Raw genomic sequence first — 19383 nt, 5'->3', positions numbered from 1 at the left:
TTGAATACACGTGTCCATAAGAACTACTGAAAACATCCTGTGCTGCCAGAACTGGGGTGCCAAGCAATGGATTTCTTGAGGAAGGAGGTCAGATTACTGAATCCCTGTTTAGGGTGTTATTTCTGGAGTCAAGAGAAGTGCCACTGTCCTTAATCGTTCCCGGGACAAGACTACATCCCAGGCATCTCATGCTGCCCTGCCTGCCACCAGCCCCCACCTCCTGCAAGCAGGAACACACAAACACACTTCACCAAGGGGGCAAGAGCCAGCACAGGACACATAATCCCCTGCAAGCAGCACAATGCAGCACACGGTGGCAGGAACACAGCGCTGCCAGGACACCCAGCCCAAACACGCAATGTCCTACCCGCTGCCCCCTCTTCCCTGGCAAACCTGGGGGGCCCATCCTCCCTGGCACTCCAGAATCTCCCTTGGTGGGGAAGAAAAGAGACAGAGAACGTGTGCGTTACACGGCTGTCACATGCTGTAACATAAGCCACACGAGAGGAGGCAGCTGCTCGGGGATGGAGAGGGATGGGGCAGCGCTGCCCCGGGAACTCACACCAGGTCACGCTACACTGACACGGGGACAGCCCTCTGCAGGGACATGGGAAGGCTTTGGGGCACTGAAGTGCTGGGAGGCAGAAGAGGGACAAGGGAAGGGGCAGAAGGAACCTGCTTCCTAAGCAAAGTCGGCTCTGTGTCTACTGAGGAGTAGGGAGGAAAGGAGGAAGGCAGCTGGAAGGTATTCCAAGGGACACAGACATGAGCAGGAGGATGGAAATATTTCCAGTACGGTCCCACTCTCACTCGGTATCACTGTATCCTGCTACCATTTTTCTTAGAGTGGCAGGTGCCATTAGGGCCTGGATTTGGGCACTGGGACACACACAGACATTCCTCAGCTCCCTCAGCTGCTCAGGGAAGGGAAAAATACAGAAACCAACCAGAAGTGCAGGCTCAAAGCAAAACCTTCTGAGAGTACCTTTTCTCCTGGAGTCCCAGGCTCGCCCTGGTGAGAAAGAGACACGAAAATAGAGTGACAAACCAGGAGGAGAGAGAACAAATCCTCCTAGAGCTAAAGGAGTGGCAAAAAGAACATTCATTTATGGAGGCCTTGAGCTGGTAAGTAAGGGCAAGAGAGTGCTTCAGTTGCAAATTTTTACACCTGCAACTTCTTTTATCTTCATTAACCAGCTCCCAGGCTGCCGTAAGACACCACCAAACCTCAGACTCACGGCTTCCACAGACCGGAGTAACCACCTTGCAGTACTTGCAGATGTTTACCAGATACAAAAGAGCAGAGCAAGACAAGACTCATGTGCTGGCACAGAGGAATTTGCCACTCCCTTGCGCCTTTTCACAGGAGAAGGGCAAGGCTGCGGGTGCAGCCGGGGGAGGCTCTGCTGTTAGGAGCTCACCAGACCCGCCGCTGGCAGCAGGGGTGAGGCTGCAGGCAGGTCTGGTACCTCTGCCAAAGGCAGGCAGTTCTGATATTCCCCATCAGTGGGAGCTGTCCGACCATTTTCTAGCGCCTTGCGCTCTCCCAGCTCCAGCCCGTGCCCAACTCGAGGCATTGCAGCCCAAAACTGACCTTCATCCCTGCGGCGGCCATCCCGGGAGCGCCCTGGCAGAGAGAGGAAAGACAGCAACACCTTGTTTGACATTAATCGGACATACATTTTTTAAAACGAAACAGTACCAGGTGAAACTAAAAATGCAAAAATCCACATCTTCTCCTTTCCACAACTCAGAAGTAATGCCGGAACACCACACAGCACACGTCCTCATTCCCTGAGCAGCCGTTCACCTATGGCAGTGGCTCTGGCTTCCAGAAAGCTCTTCTGTAGGCAGGCACCATGAGCACAACCCAGTCAAGACAAACAGATTTCCACCCCCACTGCCCCTGGTTTTAGTCCTGCAAGTGAAGAAGCAAAGGCCAACAAGCAGAAGAGTGTCAAATAACTGAGGAATGCAAAGACAGACCAAGGACCAAACCCCTTCTTCAAGGCTTGAGCCAGATACCTCAGCTCAAGCATCCTGAGAAAGGCTGGCTCATATCCTAGAGCCTTGGCCTTGCCATTCCCCCTCAACCTGTTCTTATCACAGACGACAAAACCTGCAGCAAAATGTTTCCAGGAGAGCTCTGAAGCCAGACACCTTAGGGGAAAAACCAGCTTTCCAAGCACTGCAATTCAGGTGTCACTCTGCAGCGCAGAGCAAGCCACCACCCCGGGACCGGGGAGCGCAGGCTGCCCTGCCATCCCAGACAGATGCCTCAGAGCCTCAGGAGGCAGCTGCTCCCACAGGGACTGTCACATTTCCCTCAACAGCACTGATGCAAAAAGCAGGTTGTCCCTGTCAACCGTCCTCTCCGAAATCTCTGTATCCCCTGTGTTAGCATTAGTTAGGTCCTGGTTAGAAAAGGTCCAGTTAAAAAGGCAAATATGAGGGATAACTAAGGAAGGGGGAAGGGAGTGAAGTGATGTTAGAAGTTGGGAAATATGAGGGGGTGGGATGTAGCACATGAGGCAGTGCAGAGGACCGGGAGCCAAGTTCAAAGTGAAAAAAGCTTGGAAAAGTTCAAACAAGGAGGAGTGGGGAGCCAGAGAGCAGCAGGATCATACCTCTCAGCTTTCTGAAACAGAAATCGGGGACAAAAGCTAAAAAACACAAGGACAGAAGATGGAGATCAGGGATTCTATGCAATAAAGGGGGTAAAAAGCATTCCAGACTGTCTCAGGGTCAGTAGGTTTTAGCCAATACGGGCAGGAGTCACGAAAGGGATAACGTGCAGTAAGTGCCTTTGGTTAGGCCTTTGCAGAGCCTTGGGATGCCTGTTCCTCATTTTTCAGCCTTTAAACAGCAGTGAATGCAGACCATGTTATTCTCTGGTATTTACCCTTAAACTGCAATGCACAGGCATGCAGGGCTGCTCACACACTGACCCTGAGCCATCGCTGTGTTAGCCCAGGCTCCCACTTGGGCAGCCCTGCTCATCCCAGCTGGGCTAACACACACCTGCAGTGGTCACCTGGGACAATTTACAAAATGCCAATTCCCTACAAACATCAGCAACCGGCTGCTCTCACTGGTGTAAAGCATTAAGATCCTGATGTTGCAAGTCAGCATCAGATTGGGCATGCCATTTGCTCTGTAAAACACGTCTTCCCCCACCACTGCCTTCGTAAATGAGGCCCTGTATTTTGCAATTTAGAAGCACAAATAATTTAGCTGAGGACAGTCAGCTCACAGACACACACACAAATGCCTGTGCATCAGGGGCAGTCGAGTGCTAGGGGTGAGGTCAGGCAGACAAGCGTCACTCCTCTGGTTACAAGGTACCTTGGAGCCATGTCTTCCTGGCAGCCCTGGCATGCCTCTCTCCCCCTGGAAGCAGAGCAAGATACACAGAGAAAGACAGCAAGAGACAGGAGATGAGTCCTCCCAGGGCTCCGTGAGGAGAGCCCAGGGCACAGGTGATGAGAAACCCTCCTGAGCGAGGCGAGGCACCGTCACCCGCACCTGGCTGCCCCAGCTGGGGCCCTTTCCCATCAGTGGCCCCTCCCAAGCCTTACAGCAGGCTGCCCCACTGGAGTGCCACAGCCTCCATACCCTGCTACCACATCCCAGCAGGCTGCAGGGCACAGGGAGGCACTCGGCCTGCAGTCACCCTGGGATGAACAAACCTATTTGGAGAGACAGAGAATCCAAGGGTTGCCTTGTGCTGTTAGCCTGAATTTTGTCTGCTGATAACTGGAAAATGAAACATCTTCAGGCAATCTGCATACTGCTGCTGTCATTTAGTTCTGGGTGTTTAGTCCTAGTCCTTGCTTGGAAGGGCTATTTAGCAGGGAGATATGTATACAATTTTAAAAAAATAACTTTTTGTAATTACAGCATTCTGTGAACTGTGTTTTGTAAAACACCTTCTAATATCATAATATACATGAGCGAGTGCAGGCGCCTCCTGCCCTACACAGCCTACTTAACTACCCTATTTTCAGCAGTAAGAAAAGTAAAGCAATAATTAGGAATACTTTGTACTGGAGAACATGGATTGGTCTCTCTCCTTCCCAACTATGCTCCCTGTCTTTTTTAAGAGAGACCCAGCAGGGAAGACTGATGCTTTCTGCTGGGAGACACCCACCCTGCCTGCAGAGACCATCCCCACAGGGCAGCCCAGCCTGTGACAGTAATTCCCCTGCCCAGAGACTTTCCTGGAAGAACTGCCTGCCTGAAGAGCTGTTTCATTATTTCACCCTGCAAAAGCAAAGCCCCCTCGGTGAGAGGGAGCACGGTGACCCCCACAGGGGCAACTCAGAGCAACCATCTCCTGATGATGCTGGCACAGCCCCCGGCACCGGCGGGATCACACAGGCACTAGGGCTAATTAGAGAGGGCAGCAACAAACGTGACACTGCACCACTGAAGAACAGCAAGAAACCCAGCGCCAGAGAAAAAGCAGGAAAAACAACTCTGCAGAACATCTTTAAACCCTTAAGTGTTTGCAAGCCATTGTAGCACAGCGAGTACCCGCTGGGCTGCTCCATCTGTGATCCCCGGTGCCCTGGGAGCTGCACGCGGTGCCGTAGCCAGGCAGCAGCAGCCTCCCACCAAAAGCAGCATTGGAATGGTGCAGCCAAGTCAGGAGCTGGGTATCAAAGGCAAAACACCCAGCACAGCTCTCCAGGGGGCTTCAGGAAGGCAACCAGTAGCACCTCCCAGCTCTCCTGAGCCTCATGCTGGTTTAGGAAGCATCTCCCCTGCGTCTCTGGAAGAGTGAGGCTACACCTCTGCCCTTCACACAGAAACCTCACACTTTGCTCTACCTGCTGTGAGCAGCTTTAGCCCCACTGGGTGCCAATGGTGCCTCACACTGATCAACTCATCAGCAGCCAATCAAAGCAGACACCTTCCTTTTTGCTCTTTGCTGTGAGAGGCAAATTATCAGGGGTTTATTAAGAAAGGCTGTGGGCACTTTATGGCTTCTTCCTCAGAGCATGAGAAAAAGCCTTATCCTATGGATCTTTCAGGAAAAAAAAAGTAAGAAAACATCAGAGAAGCTGAATGTGACAGGCTGGGGGAACAGAGCCAAGTGCTCAGTCAAGTGGCCCAGATGATCACAATCACTGCCTAATGACCTTCATGAGACGCAGATTTAGGTCCTTACATGATCGAAGTACAAATGGTGGCCACAGAAAAAAGCAGCTGAGAGACAATCTAGGTTGTGCTGCACCTGCCACTGGGTGGGGAGAGATAGTTAAATGAACAAGGGGGCTGTGTGATACTAGGAAACCTCTTCAGGTCAGAGATATTCTTCACTGCCAGCCAAAGCAGTGATAGTCCGTGCAAAATTGGCCACTACAGCTAACCTATGAATCATGGTGTTTGCCCAGGGCTCCTCAAGGCAAAGAGAAGGTAAAATCTAGTCTAGGTAATTGGATCCAAAGTTGGAAGATTTTAAAGTCTTCTAGAGTCCCAATCAATCCAGCTAGGTGGGAGGACAGCAGAAAGAAGCAATTTCCAAAGACAACAAATGCACATGCTGCTGGATGCTCAGGAGCTGCTACTGAGTGAGGTCTGGCTGCTGATTTAAGAATGTGTCTGCACTTCCCTTTCAAGTCCTCTGAGCAAAAAGAAAGGAAGTCAAGAGAAAAGTGACCTTAACAGTAACAAATGATAGTCTGTGTGTGAAAGAAGCTGCTGCTTTGGGGCTGCAGAGGTGCTCCTTTGGAGCTGCAATTTAGTATCCCAAAAAGCGTGGTGGGTTTCATCTCTGCTGTTCCTGGAGTGGGGTGTGTAGGACATAAATAAAGGGCCAAGTAGCAAGACTGCGTCTAAAGGGTGGTCCCAAGTCAGGGAAGACTCTCACCCTGTGGATGACCGTGAGACATGACTGGAGACTTCCCCTTTGCCAGAACCCACATGAGGAGCTGGCTAGTGCTTGCACATGGGCATGAGCAAAGCAGGTGTTCCAATGCTAGCAGTGAAACGTGGGCATTTCAGCAAGGACGAAACACAGCTTCTTCTTCCAGCCTTTTCTCCTTCCCAGGCAACACTCTGACTTCATTCCTTCAGTTCAGTTTAATGGGAGACATGCTGTCGAGAGAGTAGCAAACTCCAAGCCCCCAAAAGAATCAGTTCTGGGTGCAATTCCACCTTCATTCACACTGGCACAAAGAGGAGCAATACCTTTGTGCTTGATGGAATTCCACTGATGTGGAGATGGACACGGGGAACTACATGCACTGTAGTATTTCTGAGGAGGTGTTTTCTTGTAGGAAGGCAATCCCTGCTGCTCTATTCAGCCATGAACCCAGAGCCTGCATTCCCACAGAACATTTCTTTAAACTCCAAGTAATGCATCCTTGGTAAGCTCTGAAGGGGCCTTTTCTCTCTTCAAACAGTAATCCACCCAGATGGAAAAGATATAGAAAGTGTATGTGCTGCAGGATAAATGAGCTGCATGCCACACACTAAATACTTGAAATGTACGTGTCACAGTTAATGCCTTTCCAAATATTACAGGACCAGTCTTTCCTCACGATGCTCAAGATGTATGGCATGACACAGTGTGCTCTGACTGCCATGAACACTTGCCAATGTTGTAATGTTTTAAGCACAGTCTACATTGAGTAATATACTTTAAATATATGGGTACAGTAAATTTCAGTCAAATAGATAACATCTGGGCAAAGACCATATGAGCCTGTAAAAAGTGTGCAGAAACAGACAGAAAAGCTGGTGCCAAACCTCAGCCTGAATGGCGGAGTTTGAGTGGATTTGATGCGTCAGCTAACCAGATTTTATGAGGAAACCCCAACCCAGCCCATCAAATAGGGAGATGTAACAAATCACCAGCAAGCTTCATAGTCAGAGAAATGCCTTTGGTAAGAATCGAATTCCACCGAACGGATGAAGGCAGCGCTTACTGCCCGAGCTCGGAGTGCCTGTCTGTGGCTAATCAGAGCACAGATGTGTACTCCATCAAACACCCCACAGAGCTGCCTTGCACCCAACTTCCCCTTACAACCCGTCAGCCCAAGGAGCAGTATCTCCCAGGTGATCTACTGTGAGTTAGGAAAACGTATTTGTCGTGCCTACCTTTATGCCAGCATCCCCTTTTTCACCCTGCCCAGCAAAGGAGAGAGAAAGGGGGGAAACAGAGAGGGACAGTGAACATAAAGGGAAACCAAGCAGGCAGTTCAATTGTGACAACAAGAGACAAAGAGAAAGTAGCCAAAAGAGGGGTGTGATAAATGCAACCCCAGCACTCCAGGTCTCCTCACAGCAACATGGTACCACTCGAGCACTGGCTGCAGCCCTCCCTCCCCTCCCAGGGAGTGCAAAGGCAGTTTAGGTCTTTGGAGTGCATGCTGGAGGTCACCCATGCTAACACTCTTCTACGTGATAAGGGTGCAGAAACCATTAAAACATTTCTTGATCCAAAGTACCCTCATTTTCACAGCCCTGGTGCAAAAGCCTCTAAAGGCTGGGTCGGTTTTATTCTTTAATAGGGGACTGGGTAGGTCCTGGTTCAGGACAGCATGGAATCACCTTGGCCAACAATTGCCCAGATTCTTCACAGAGGAGCAAGTGTTCCTGTCTACGGGGTTAGAGAACTGTCTCCAGCCCCTGGACTTTGATATCCCTTTAGGACAGGCCGTGCCACTTATCTGGCCCTGCGAGGTGCCCCCACTGACTCGAGTTCAAGGGTTACCTTGGGGCCAGAGGCTCCAGGGAGGCCATGGGCACCGGGCAGGCCCGACTCGCCCGCCTCACCCTGAGGAAGAGAACAAAGAAAACAGTGGAAGAAGCAAACACAGCAGCAAGAAAAGGAGCTGTGGGTTGCCAGAAAGGTCAGCAGAGGTGTGAGAGGGATGTCCCACACTGATGTGTCCCACACACACCGACCTACCCCTGGGTCTCTGGGAGAGGAGCACCACTCTGCATCAAGAAAGATATTCAGTGTATGAAATGCATGGAGTGAAAGGAGCAGACCCTTATCCTTCATCATGCCTGAATTAACAACTTTCCTCAACATTTCACCTTCTCTTCCCTTCCCATTAGGATGCGGTGCCCTACGTTCATCCATTCCTTCCAGCTTTGCACGGAAAAGCCTTGGGCTCATCCTTCAAGAGCCGGGCGGGCTCTTGGCTCGGCAGAATGAGTCAGACAAGTTGTTTCATGTAAGAGGAGCTGCTGGGAGAGGCCCTCGCTGCGAGGTTGCTGCCCAGAGCCGCCCAGAGCCCCGCGCACGCGGGACAGGACAGGCTCCTCGTGGAAAACCCGCCGGGCCGCTGGGAGAAGGGGCAATAAATTGTGTCTGTCTGCAGGAGTGGGCTGTGGTCTGCAGGGGCTGTAATTTCCACTTCCTGACATAACAAAAACTTCTCAGTTTATACAGAGCTAATTAAAAAGCTCTCAGGTCTTGCCATTTTGCTTGCAGAGCACACATAAAGCAGTGTGGAGATAACAGGGGACACAGGACTCCTTCCTGCTGGGAACATTCACCTTCCCCTTCTGCAGCTGACATCTCTTTAGCAGCATCTCTTCATTCCCCCTCTCCCGTTTGATCTCCCTTCGTGTCTTTCCCCTGTCTCTCTTCCTGTCTCTTCATTACACCCTCCGGGCTTGAGAGCCCTGCTGTTAATCAGCTGCTGCTGAAGGCATTCGGGCATTGCCACTTTCTGCCTTTTAACCCAGAGCAGGATTGACTCTTTCCTGTATTCCAGAGAGCAACAGCCAGGGATGTAGCCCTTTTCAGCTTCCCATATGGGTTTGGATGCATAAGAAATGCATTTCAGCCTGGAAGTGGGTGTAAAGAGGCACACACACACAGGGAGATTATTTGTTCCATAGCGGCTGGAGAGTTAAAGACAACCCTAGGCCCAGGCTCTCTCTACACAGGTGACAGCAGGGAACCTGTGGGCCTGCTGCAAACTCAGCAGGAGCAGAGCTCCACAGGAGGCTCCAGCATAGTCCACAGATTTTCAGCCATGATTCCAGAAAGCATCAGTGCACTTAATTCATGGAACAACATTGGCGCTTCCCTCCTTACCTTTCTGCCAGGGTATCCCTGAATCCCAGCATCTCCCTGCAAAAAGCAAAAAGACAAAACAAAGTGAGGCTTGGCCTGAAAGGGACAAATCTCTTTTCCCTGGGTATTGTTGGGGTGGGAGAGCATTCCATGGGGAAAATGTGCTTTTTGCCCAGAGCGATTCCACTGAGCTCCTGTCCCTTCAGACCCCCAGGTCAGCATTACCTGCACTGGGCTGAGCCCTGGCAGGAAAGCCCTGGCAGACAGCTACCATGTGTCAGCTCTGTGCCCCAACTCCACGGTTCTTATCTCCTCACCCCGGCCACATATCTCAGATAAAAACAAATTATGTTGGGTGGCTGCAGCTGAAAAACAACAACAACCACCCCCTCCCTCGCACTTTGGCAAGTGAATAAATGGGAAACCGTGGCAGAGTTAACAATAGCATTGCAAAATCCATTCCTGAAGCACTGGGAAATGCTTTGAGAATGGAAGAAGCCAATAAAGCTGTGTGTGGCAAACAATTTTGCAAGATGGGCTGATGAGGCGTGCCTGGCTCAGTCGAGATGCAGCTCAGACGTGTCGCCTGGACGAAACCCATGAGTCAGCACAGGGGCTGGGCCCCAGAGGCAGTGCTGAGCTGGGTTAGAAATCCTTCTCAGCTCTTTGATGTAACCTCCTTTACCCCTCCTCCATCCATCAAAATGTACACATCTGTCCTCGTCAGGAGAGTCCATCTCTGTTCATCATCTTTCTACACCTCCAAGTGAGGTGAGATGTCTCACCTTTGGTCCAGGAGGCCCAGGTAAGCCCTGTGGATAAAATCAAAACAGACACTGGGGTTGGAAAGTGTAGACATTACACGGACAGCAGGGTGATGGAGGGATGCTGGCTGGTTTGATCTCAAACACCCCTTAGAGATTTGCACTGGTGAGCTCAAACATCCCCAATCTGTTCTTCATGTAGGTATCTTAGTGCATACACCCAAATGCCCACAGTGCTCCATCCCCCCAGGCTTGTTCTTGCTCAGTTTGAAGACTATAAAGCTGCTTTGCCTTTTGCATTATGCTCCAGAATATTTTCTGTTTCTCTGGCTTGCTAAGGGAACTTGTTCCCAGCCCACTGCAGCTCTGGAGTAAATCAAGCATTTGCAGCTTCCTCCGGCAAGCTAAACAGAGAGAATGTATTAACAAACAAACCACTTGTGTCTCTAAATGAGAAATAACCAAACAATTTACCTGACATGAACCATGAAGCATACCAGTCATATGTGTGTGTAAATATAAATAAACAAAGTATCTATGCAGGAGCTGCCTGGGAGAAGGCAGGAAAGGAAAACTACTCTAGATATGCTCTGATGCCTATGCCACCTGCTTTGGCAATTCAGGTGTTTAGCCATCCTGTCCTTGGCTCCTCGGAGAGAGAGGAAGATCTCTCAGAGATAAATGAGGGTGCTGACCCTTGTATTGTGTGTGGAGAGGTGCATTTGCCTCCAGGGATGAGACTTGCTTTGAAGTCTCAAAGCAGGCCTTGAAAACTCTTGGAGATGGAAGCTCCTTTCATTCTGCAGTGGCTGCAGAGCCAGCATGGCACGTTTGCCCCTGCAGCTCCCAGGAACCCCGCTGGATTCTGGTACCCACCTTTCCATCTCTGCCAGGCTTTCCAGGTTCTCCTGCTCTGCCCTGTTGCAAGAGAGAGGTACATTAGCAGCACTTTCTGTCCTCTGCCATGCCATTCAGCAATGGTTTTATTTTATAAGTGGTGCTTCTGCTCCCACCCTCCTCGGCTGCTTGCTAGGACAGGGACAGGACTTCAAAGGTGTGGCAGGGAGCATGACAATTACACCCCACGTGTTACTTCCACCCCGGGGCCATCTGCAGGGGCTGAGGAGTAGGAAATGAGCCTGGTGTCACCCACTGTGTGTCCAGATAGCAGTGACGCCCAGTTCACATCTCTGCCTTCCCTCTCACTCCCCTCCTTCCCCGGGAACTTCTTCCTGTCCACACATCCACATTCTCTGCAAGCCTCCTGTCTGTGGCTATCTCAGCTTCACTAGAAGCAACAGAGGCCAGAGGAAGCAGCCTGTGCCCTAGGGGATAGGGAAGGAGAAGGATTTCAGTTTTGGTAAGGACTTACAGGGGGTCCAACTGGCCCAGGACGTCCTGGGATTCCTTCGGGTCCAGCTGGTCCAGGGGGCCCTGGAGGACCAGGGGGCCCTGGGGGACCTTGTATCCCTGCCTGTCCTTGTTCACCCTGCAGTTTGTAAAACAAGAGTCACCAGCAGGCAGAGCAAACCCTTCACACCACCACCCGAAGGGCCCAAGGCAGGCCAGCCTCACTGAAGCAGAGGAGACAGAAGCAAGTCCCAGGTTACTGCCAGGAGAAGTTTCCAAGAGTGATGGAGAGCCCTGCTGAGGACGGCTGGGCTGCCTGGGAAGCAGGAGCCAGCACCCAATGGTTTGCAAAGACATCAGAGGTCACCTGATCAGAGCTCCCTTCTAGAAGGATCTAGTGACGACAGAGCCGTCCAAAGAGACCTTTTTCTTCACCGAGACAGCCAAGTAAAATTTATGTGTCAAAGACCAACATCTCTTGAGTCGCTGAGGAGGCTTTCCAAAGCACTTGACAGTCACATGTGAAGCAAAGCCTCCCGTGACGACACTGGCACTTCCAGGCAGAGCACAGCGTCCTACCTCAGCCAGTTTTCCCCCCATACTATATTTGTTGGACAACACTCCCTCTGTTTTGCCAAGGACCAAAAGCAGAAATGCCACAAACCCAAAAGAAAATAACACGATCATCATGGCATTCCTGGAGCCCACCCAAGGCAGGCCATGTACACCAGGCAGAGCTTGTTTTTCTAAGATTTAACAAGGCAGTGCCTGCTGAGCCACCTGCCATTTTGAGCTCTCTGAGATGGAGCCGTTTGAGCCGGTTCCTCCCCAGGCCCTCAGTGGCCACTCGGTGGCTGTGGCTCATGCCTCAGCAATGTCATCTGGCCCAAAGGGCCTGCACGTGGCACCAAGCGGCACTGAGGAGACAGTGGGTTGGAAGCACCACGTTTGAATACCAGACTGCTGATCTGTAATTGATGAATCCAGCTCCTAGGGTACTGTGGCACCCGTGCTAAGCTGGTCACTTCTTAGGCTCACCTCCCTAGATAAAGTACCACGAGAGCCTACTGCTAGTGATCCAATTCAAATCTGAAAAACTTCCCTTGGTGGATCCATGGGAAGCTAGAAACCAAACATGGCTGTTTCTCAATTAAAAGTCAGTGGGTGTGCAGTTGGGTCTCTGCTGCATTTATCCTCTCTGCAGCCTTACACACTGGAGGAAAATGCATGAAATCTGTCCCCTGTGTTCCTACCAAGTGCGCTGTTTATCCTGGCTGCCTTTAGTAAAACATGCAGATACAGGGATGTTTGCTTTATTTAGAATGATAAATGAAAGTAATAAGCTGCAAATTTCATCCTTTCTGCCATGAGCTCTATTTAAAAGAAAATTTCCAACACGTGGGCCAGGCTCACGAGAAGCTCGGTCATATGTGGAGCAGCAGCCCTTTTCCTGTGCCTCGCTGCCCAACCCGCAGCCCACGCTGGGAAGCCTGCAGGGCCAGGCAGGAGGGGTGCCCTTGCTTCTCCCCAGGTTTAAAGTGGATCTTCATTCATCCTGCGGCACTTGCAAGGGAACGCAGGTTCTTTTCTAAGCTTCCTCATCCTCCCTACTCAGTGCTATTCAACTATCCTGTAAATGGTCTCATAGCTCTTAAATATGGAAGGTAATTTGGATCTAATGAAGATGTTGGGAGGACACTGGAATATATTTCTAGATTTCCTCTTGCCTTGCCCTCTCATTCCAGCTTCAAAGACTTCCCTCCCACTGCATCTTCCAACACCCCCAGCATTGGGTGCACCATGGGAAGGCAAAGGGGGCTTTGCCCATCTCACTTTGGCTCTCTCTCTATTCCCACTTCAGCTCCTCTCTGCCAGCCCAGTCCATGCTCCAAATTTAGGGCACTAAAATGCAGCATGGTGCTGGTAAGGGGGCAGGAAGATGGGCAGAGCAGGAGCCCTGCCCCAGCACAGGGAGTGGCTGGAAGGAGCTCACCCAAAGTCCCGTTTGCATCACCCTCACTCCGCTGTCTTGGGCACAGCAGGCTTTGATAGGCAAGTGCCCATCCTTGCAGATCCCTAAACTCACCAAGTGTTATCACCACATCATTATAGCCTCATTAATGTGTTCAGCACAAAAGGACCCCCACAGAGCTAAATGGACAGTAAGTGGATACAGTAAGTGGGAGATCAGGTGTCATTTTCCTCGTTGTCATTCTATATTTTTAGCTGTCGACTGGAACTATTTTTCAGTTCTTTTAAACTCCAGCCAGCCACCCTGCCTGCACCTCAGCAATGCAATGCTTGCTCAGCCTCCTCACAGACGACCCCACTCAGCCCATGCTCAGCTAAGCCCCAGACCTTGGGCAAAGCACTCCTGCTGATGTGCTCAGAGCTGGCAGCAGGATTTTCCTCTCTTCCAGGTGCTGGTGCTAAGATCCATTTTGCAGCCTCACTTTTTTCCTTAGTACTCATAGGCTGGGCTCCTGGAATTGCCTGGTGCTGGCAGATCTGTAGGAGCAGACCACACCCTGCTGCATTTAGAGAATGAATACAGCAAAGGCAAAACGGATCATGGCAAAACTCCGGTGAAGTTTTCCTCTGCAGACAGAGGGAATTTGCAGCCCTGGCTGACGACAGGATGTAGGGCAGCTATTCAAGTTTCCCACTTCATCCTGGAGAGGAACTTCAGCTTTCAAAGCCTTCCCAAGAGGTCAGTCCTTGGCCTGGCTCTCCAGACTGTCACTTTGAAGGGCAAACAGCGCAATCCATGGGGCTCTGTGTGGTGTGAGTGCTGAATCGATAGAAACTGAACTGAAGCCACGGGCTCACGTGCTAAGGTCAGGATTTGTCCAGAGCTGGGCAAGGAGCAGGCACCTCATGGTAAAGGTCTCTTGCATCCTGCAGTTCCCTGCTGGCATCACACTGTCTAGACAAGCAGCAGGGTGACAAAACCCAGCCACTTAATAAAGAGTGCCCAGCACACTTCAGCAGGGTAATTGCAGCAGTTTGTCCACACAGGAAAGCTAATCCCAATTGATGGAATGAGGGAGCACAAAGTGGGCTCATTAAAAGCCACATGAACTCCGACTATGGACACTCTTATTCACTATTCATATGTCCGTAATTCACTTTATGAATTCATTCCCAAAATAAACTAAACATGAATTATGGCCCTGGAAACCAAAATAAATGTGTTTACACAAAGATTTAATGCAATTTAATGAAACCATTCTAAGAGCTTATTTAAACACATTTCCCCAAGTGCCTCAGACTAGACTAGCCCTTAGAAGAAGCGTTTGCCTATTCATTCATCTCAGTTAAATTTCACAGACATTAGATGAATTTCAGCAAGAGGCTTCCAACCTCTTCTGGAGATTGAATATGCAGGAACTGACTCCTTAAGGGAGGAGGCTGCTTGTCGACAGCCCCAAGAACAGCTTCATGGCCCATTTCTTTTAGTTCAAAAATCTGGCTTCACTGCACTTCTTTTTAGCAACATTATCACATCAAAGGTTTCCTCCGCTTTAAAGAAAGTCCCTCAGCTCTGCCTGAAACTCTTGGAAAGCCCTCTGTAGGGGAAGAAAGACAGGTAGCAAGCTGATTAATTGCAAGCATTGGGATAAGCTCAGAAACAGGCAACAAGGAGGAGAAGTCTACCTGGAAAGTGCGTCTCTTTATGACCGGAGGTGGAGCCAGCCGCACTGAATTGAGGAGAGGCAGCAGCTGAAGAAGATCAAACCAGAAGGTCGCAGGGCAAAGGAGGCCATTAGGGCACCGAGAGAGAGCAGCCAGGGGAGAGACCAGAGAAGAGGGGAACAGAGAGATTGCCATGAAAATGAAGCCCGGCGGGAGAGCGGCGCGGGGCAGGTACCTGCTGGCAGACCTCTGAGCTCCTCCGTGCTGCCCACAGGGGCACCCACCAGGGGCCAGCCTGGCAGGGATGGGGTGCCCACTCCCCATCCCAGTGCCCCACTGCACAGAGCCTTCACAGCTCCCTCTGCTCAGAAACAGAACTTAGCCAGGGGATTTCTGACGCAGCTCTGCTGATCTCCTTAAGAAGTGCACGCTGCGAGACATCCCTGGCTGGCTCTGCTAGGGTGCCCAGTGACGGGACTGTTTCTCTTAACTTCTAATCACCATCAGGTTTGGGGCATCTATCAGAATTACAATTTTCTCCAAGTTTTCCAAGTGCAGTTTTCCAGCTCTCTTACAGGAAACCCAGTGTATCTCCAGGTCTCGCCCTTCCTCCAGGTGTGGAAGGGAGCAGAGAAAGGCTAGCTGGGGTCAGCACAGAGGTCCTGGCCTGGTTCACTTAACGTGGCAGACACAACCACCATGGCCAAGGGACAAGACCAGGCCTTGGAGCTGGACACCTAAGCAGGGCATTGCCTTGGCAGCCTGTGCTTTGTTTTTCCTTGCTCAACAGTATCATCTCCTTCTGACTGCTTATAGCCAGGAATGCTGCCTTAGGGCACAAAGCTGACCCGGACACACAGAAATCAAATGCACTAAAGCTCAGGAGCATTTGTTCATCCTTTTGCCGTATCCAGTTTCCACTTGCATGCACACTGCTGTCACCCTGGCACCCACCATGTCGGCTCCAGGCCCAGGAATGCTGCTCTGGCCTGATCCACTTTCCTGTTCCTATCAGTTTTCCATTGAAGCCGCTCTTGATTTACACAGGGAGAAGCGAGAGAGCCTTTCTGTGCTTGGGCATAAAAACGTGCCCACGTGTGACATTTCCCCACGTGAGCTGTGCACTCAGACCCCAGAGGTGTGCCCACAGGCGTCCCACCACAGAAACCATACACTTCCAAGGAGCACAGTTTATTCCCTTTAAACATCGTACTTCATGAGTGCAGTGAAAGCAAGGATCCAGTCCTGTTGCAAAGAGAAGCAGTAACCCAATTTTGCAGCATCGTGATTAGGTGGTTGTGTTCAAATGCTCTGATCCAGACAGCCACAAGCTATCGCTCCAAAAGCAGCGCTGCTGGAAATTCAGCTGGGCTGATTTTACCCAAAGGCAAACCTCCCCTTTCTAAAACACAGTACAGGAGGCCCCTTAGCTCAGGAGAGCCAGCAAAGCTGGCTTTGCCTGGCTGCTTAAGTGCTGAAGGGTATCTGAAATATCACACAGCTTACAGGGAAGTTGAGGGAGGATGCTGGAAGGGATAAGGAGCAAAATGGAGAGAACCAGTCCTGAAAACAGGCAAGACGAGACCCTGCAATGGATTCAGGTGAGAAGAAATCTGAAGGCACTTCCACCCAGCTCCTGCCCTGCCCCCTCCGTGTTGCAACGGGAAGTTTTTTCAGAAGGCAGCGTGCAATATTGGATCTGCGGCCTCGAGCCTTTGCATCAGAACTGGGTCCCCTCAGAGTGCTACCCACAAACCTTCAGCGTAAGGATCTGGTTAGAGCGCAGGGCTGCAAGTGTGGTACTTAGGTACTCCTGGGGAACAGGGAACACACACGAGACAAACAGGGTCAGTTGGACAAACAGCATTTCTGAGAGCCAACGCAGCATGGCTGGTCCCCCCGTTTCCCTGAGTGGCACTTGGCAGCAGCTCTCACCCTGAACGGGCAGCACCAGTGCATGGGCTCATCCCTCACAGCAGTGCAGGCCACACAGACTCATGCAGACAAAAAAATAGGAAACTACAACAAGAGCCAAGGCACATATCCTAACCTTGTATTTCCTTCCTAAGAAAACAAATATGAAACAAAACTGAAATAACATCTCTGGTTTGTCAGGATGTTGGTTTTCATTTTCTCACCCAGAACATCTGACAAAGAACCTTATCAAACAGAAAAGCAAGAATAAACTGCAATTCGGTCAGCGGCGTCACATTTTTGCAACAAGGCCCATCCTAATTTTCATTCAGGGAGGAAGAAAGAGCACTGCACCTCTGCTGGCTGGTCTGTGCCTCTGGCTCCCTGAACCTGCAGTTCAGGACAGCCTGTCCTTGAGTTGATCTGAGGACAGTCACCCTTCCCGTGAGCGTGTCCCAGCCATGAACAACTCATGGGCTTTTTATAATGTTGAGCTTGGTGCCTCATGAGACCAAAAGTATCTCCATGAGAGGCAAGGAAACACTGCCAGGATGTGAGGCTCTGCACCCACCCTTTTCCTGCTGTCACAGCCCTGCAGCTCACCTGCCACCCTACAACCCTGACCCACCAAACCAGTGTGCCTCTGCCCCCAGGGATGCACCAGCTCCCTTCCCAGTGCTGCTTTGGGTCCTGCCACTGCTTTTCACCTTGAGCACAGGGGACAGTCAGAGCCAAGGGCTGTAACAGGAACTCAGGACACTGCTCGGGTGACCAGTGTTGCTGGCTTCTTTTTAACATAACAATCTAGTGAGCCGGCTCACTAAATAAACACAGCTGAGCGGCTGTTATTGCACGGGGGACTGGCACTAACCCACAGCCCCCTTCTCCCTTGCTGCCAGCCCAGCTCTCTCCCCAGTGGCTCTGCTGCTCCGACCCTGCTCCCTCCGGGCCAGGGACCAGAGCCCAGCTGATTATCCAGAGGCCCATCAAAAATAAACAGAAAGCTCTTAAGCTTGTCTCCCTGTACACCCAGATTACAAATTCCAGCCACTTCATATGATGTCGTTCCAATGCATTTCCAGTGGATTTTCAGCACTCTGGTTGTTTTTAGAACTGGTTAAATCCCCTCAAACCCCATGATGCTCTCTCTTGGCTGCAGCACATGCTGGCCAGGCCAAGACGAAGGGGCAGGTGGGGCAACATCCTGGCTTTCATTAAACAGTTGCTGGCATCAACCCTCCCACTCAGCCTCTTCCTTGCAGGCAGATATTCCACCAGGCTTGGGGACCAGCATGGGGACCAACTCGCTGGGGACCTGACAGAGCACCATGGCCAGGCAGTGCAGGGTTACCCTTGGGCACAGAGCATAACCCTGCCCCTTGTCTCTATGCAGGGATGGCACCAGCATGAGGGAGAAGAAAAAGAGAGGAATGATGGTAGAGTTTCCCCCACGTCTTCAGATCCCACACTGCTCCGGGCCGCGCAACCAGAGCAGAGGCTGTGCAAGCAGCACGGAGCCAGGGCATCAGCTCAAGGCATGAATGGGTGACCTCTACTCCTCCAGAACCCTCAGGGTTCACTGGGTTTTGGGCTGAGGATGTGGACCTTCCCCTCTCCAGCACCAAGCACAGGAGGGTCTCCAGGAAGCAGAACTGACAGCAGCTATCCAGGGGTCAGCTCTGGTGGGCAGGAACAGACAGACCGGAGAACCAACATCCCTCCTGGAAAACCTTATCTGCTGCTTTTCTTCGAAACACATCAATCAGCCAAGCACTGCCCCGGGGGCCCAGATGACGCATCTTGTTAATGGAACGATCTCTGCCTCCAACAAAAAGCCATTCAAACGAAGGAGGATTAACATGCAGGAAGGCACGGGACAGAGGATAATAACGCTAATGACTTACCCTGTGCGGGTACTCTGCACACTGACCCTGTGAAAGAAGGGGATTAAAAAGGAAAGAGTTTAAACCACAAACAGAGGCGACCAAAATAGGCTCGCAGGGTCAGATCCAGAAGGTGTAAATCATTGTGACTCTATCAAACTCAGCGCAGCTACACCAATTTGCACCTGATAAGCACCCTGCCTCCTGTCCCCATGCCTTGAGCCCTCTGCTCTGGGTACTCCTCACTCACAGTCAGATCAACCAGCACCAAGTCCACCAAGTCCCTTCCTCTCTTTTAACTTTTAACAAGGTCCCTATTGAAATTACCTTCTCTCCTTTTTGTCCTGGGGGTCCCTGCAAGAGAAAAGTGATCCAAAAAGGCCTCAGTAAATGAAGGAGTTCAGTGAATGCAAGGGGAAAGGGATTAGGGGAAGAGATGGGATAGGGATGAGATACTTACAGGTTGTCCCCTGGGACCTGCAGCACCCTTTAAAGAAACACAGAATTTAACATGGGATGATTTTTCATTTACAGTGACAAAAAGACAACGTATGGAGTAGGTGAAAAACTGAGCTTTTAAAAACAACTGTGAAGAAAATTCGCAAGAGAGATCTGGGTTCCCTTTGTTACTATGGAGGAGTGAAAATGCACACATGCTCTGGCTGCACCACGGGGGAGAAATATTAAAAGGAGAAGGGGAAAAAAACCATTGGGAAAACACACCCTTATTGTTCCCAGGACCTCGGCTGACAGCGCGTCTCCTCGGCCGACGCTCTGGGATGGAACCAGAAGC

General features: G+C 50.9%; 1 protein-coding gene across 15 annotated transcripts in view; it reads right to left on the bottom strand.

The window, feature by feature from the left end:
* The window catches only part of COL13A1 (collagen type XIII alpha 1 chain), a 101503-nt gene that overhangs the window by 34738 nt on the left and 47382 nt on the right, over positions 1 to 19383 (bottom strand). For 8 of the 15 annotated variants that reach the window (XM_038140824.1, XM_038140834.1, XM_038140826.1 and 5 more), the window contains 14 exons: positions 19051 to 19077; positions 18918 to 18944; positions 18612 to 18638; positions 14815 to 14880; positions 11180 to 11296; positions 10684 to 10725; positions 9829 to 9855; positions 9065 to 9100; positions 7724 to 7786; positions 7108 to 7134; positions 3346 to 3390; positions 1595 to 1627; positions 986 to 1012; positions 368 to 430 (listed from right to left, as the gene is read on the bottom strand). In XM_038140824.1, coding sequence (XP_037996752.1) covers positions 368 to 430; positions 986 to 1012; positions 1595 to 1627; positions 3346 to 3390; positions 7108 to 7134; positions 7724 to 7786; positions 9065 to 9100; positions 9829 to 9855; positions 10684 to 10725; positions 11180 to 11296; positions 14815 to 14880; positions 18612 to 18638; positions 18918 to 18944; positions 19051 to 19077 — 627 coding nt within the window. Of the gene's footprint in view, positions 1 to 367; positions 431 to 985; positions 1013 to 1594; positions 1628 to 3345; positions 3391 to 7107; positions 7135 to 7723; positions 7787 to 9064; positions 9101 to 9828; positions 9856 to 10683; positions 10726 to 11179; positions 11297 to 14814; positions 14881 to 16549; positions 16607 to 18611; positions 18639 to 18917; positions 18945 to 19050; positions 19078 to 19383 lie in introns of all 15 variants that reach the window. The other 7 variants (XM_038140825.1, XM_038140833.1, XM_038140832.1 and 4 more) reach the window with 7 other exon arrangements.

Source organism: Motacilla alba, chromosome 6, assembly GCF_015832195.1.
Source record: "Motacilla alba alba isolate MOTALB_02 chromosome 6, Motacilla_alba_V1.0_pri, whole genome shotgun sequence".
Lineage (NCBI taxonomy): Eukaryota > Metazoa > Chordata > Aves > Passeriformes > Motacillidae > Motacilla > Motacilla alba.
The sequence above is the reverse complement of the archived record's forward strand: the minus strand, read 5'-3'. Positions and strand labels throughout refer to the sequence as shown.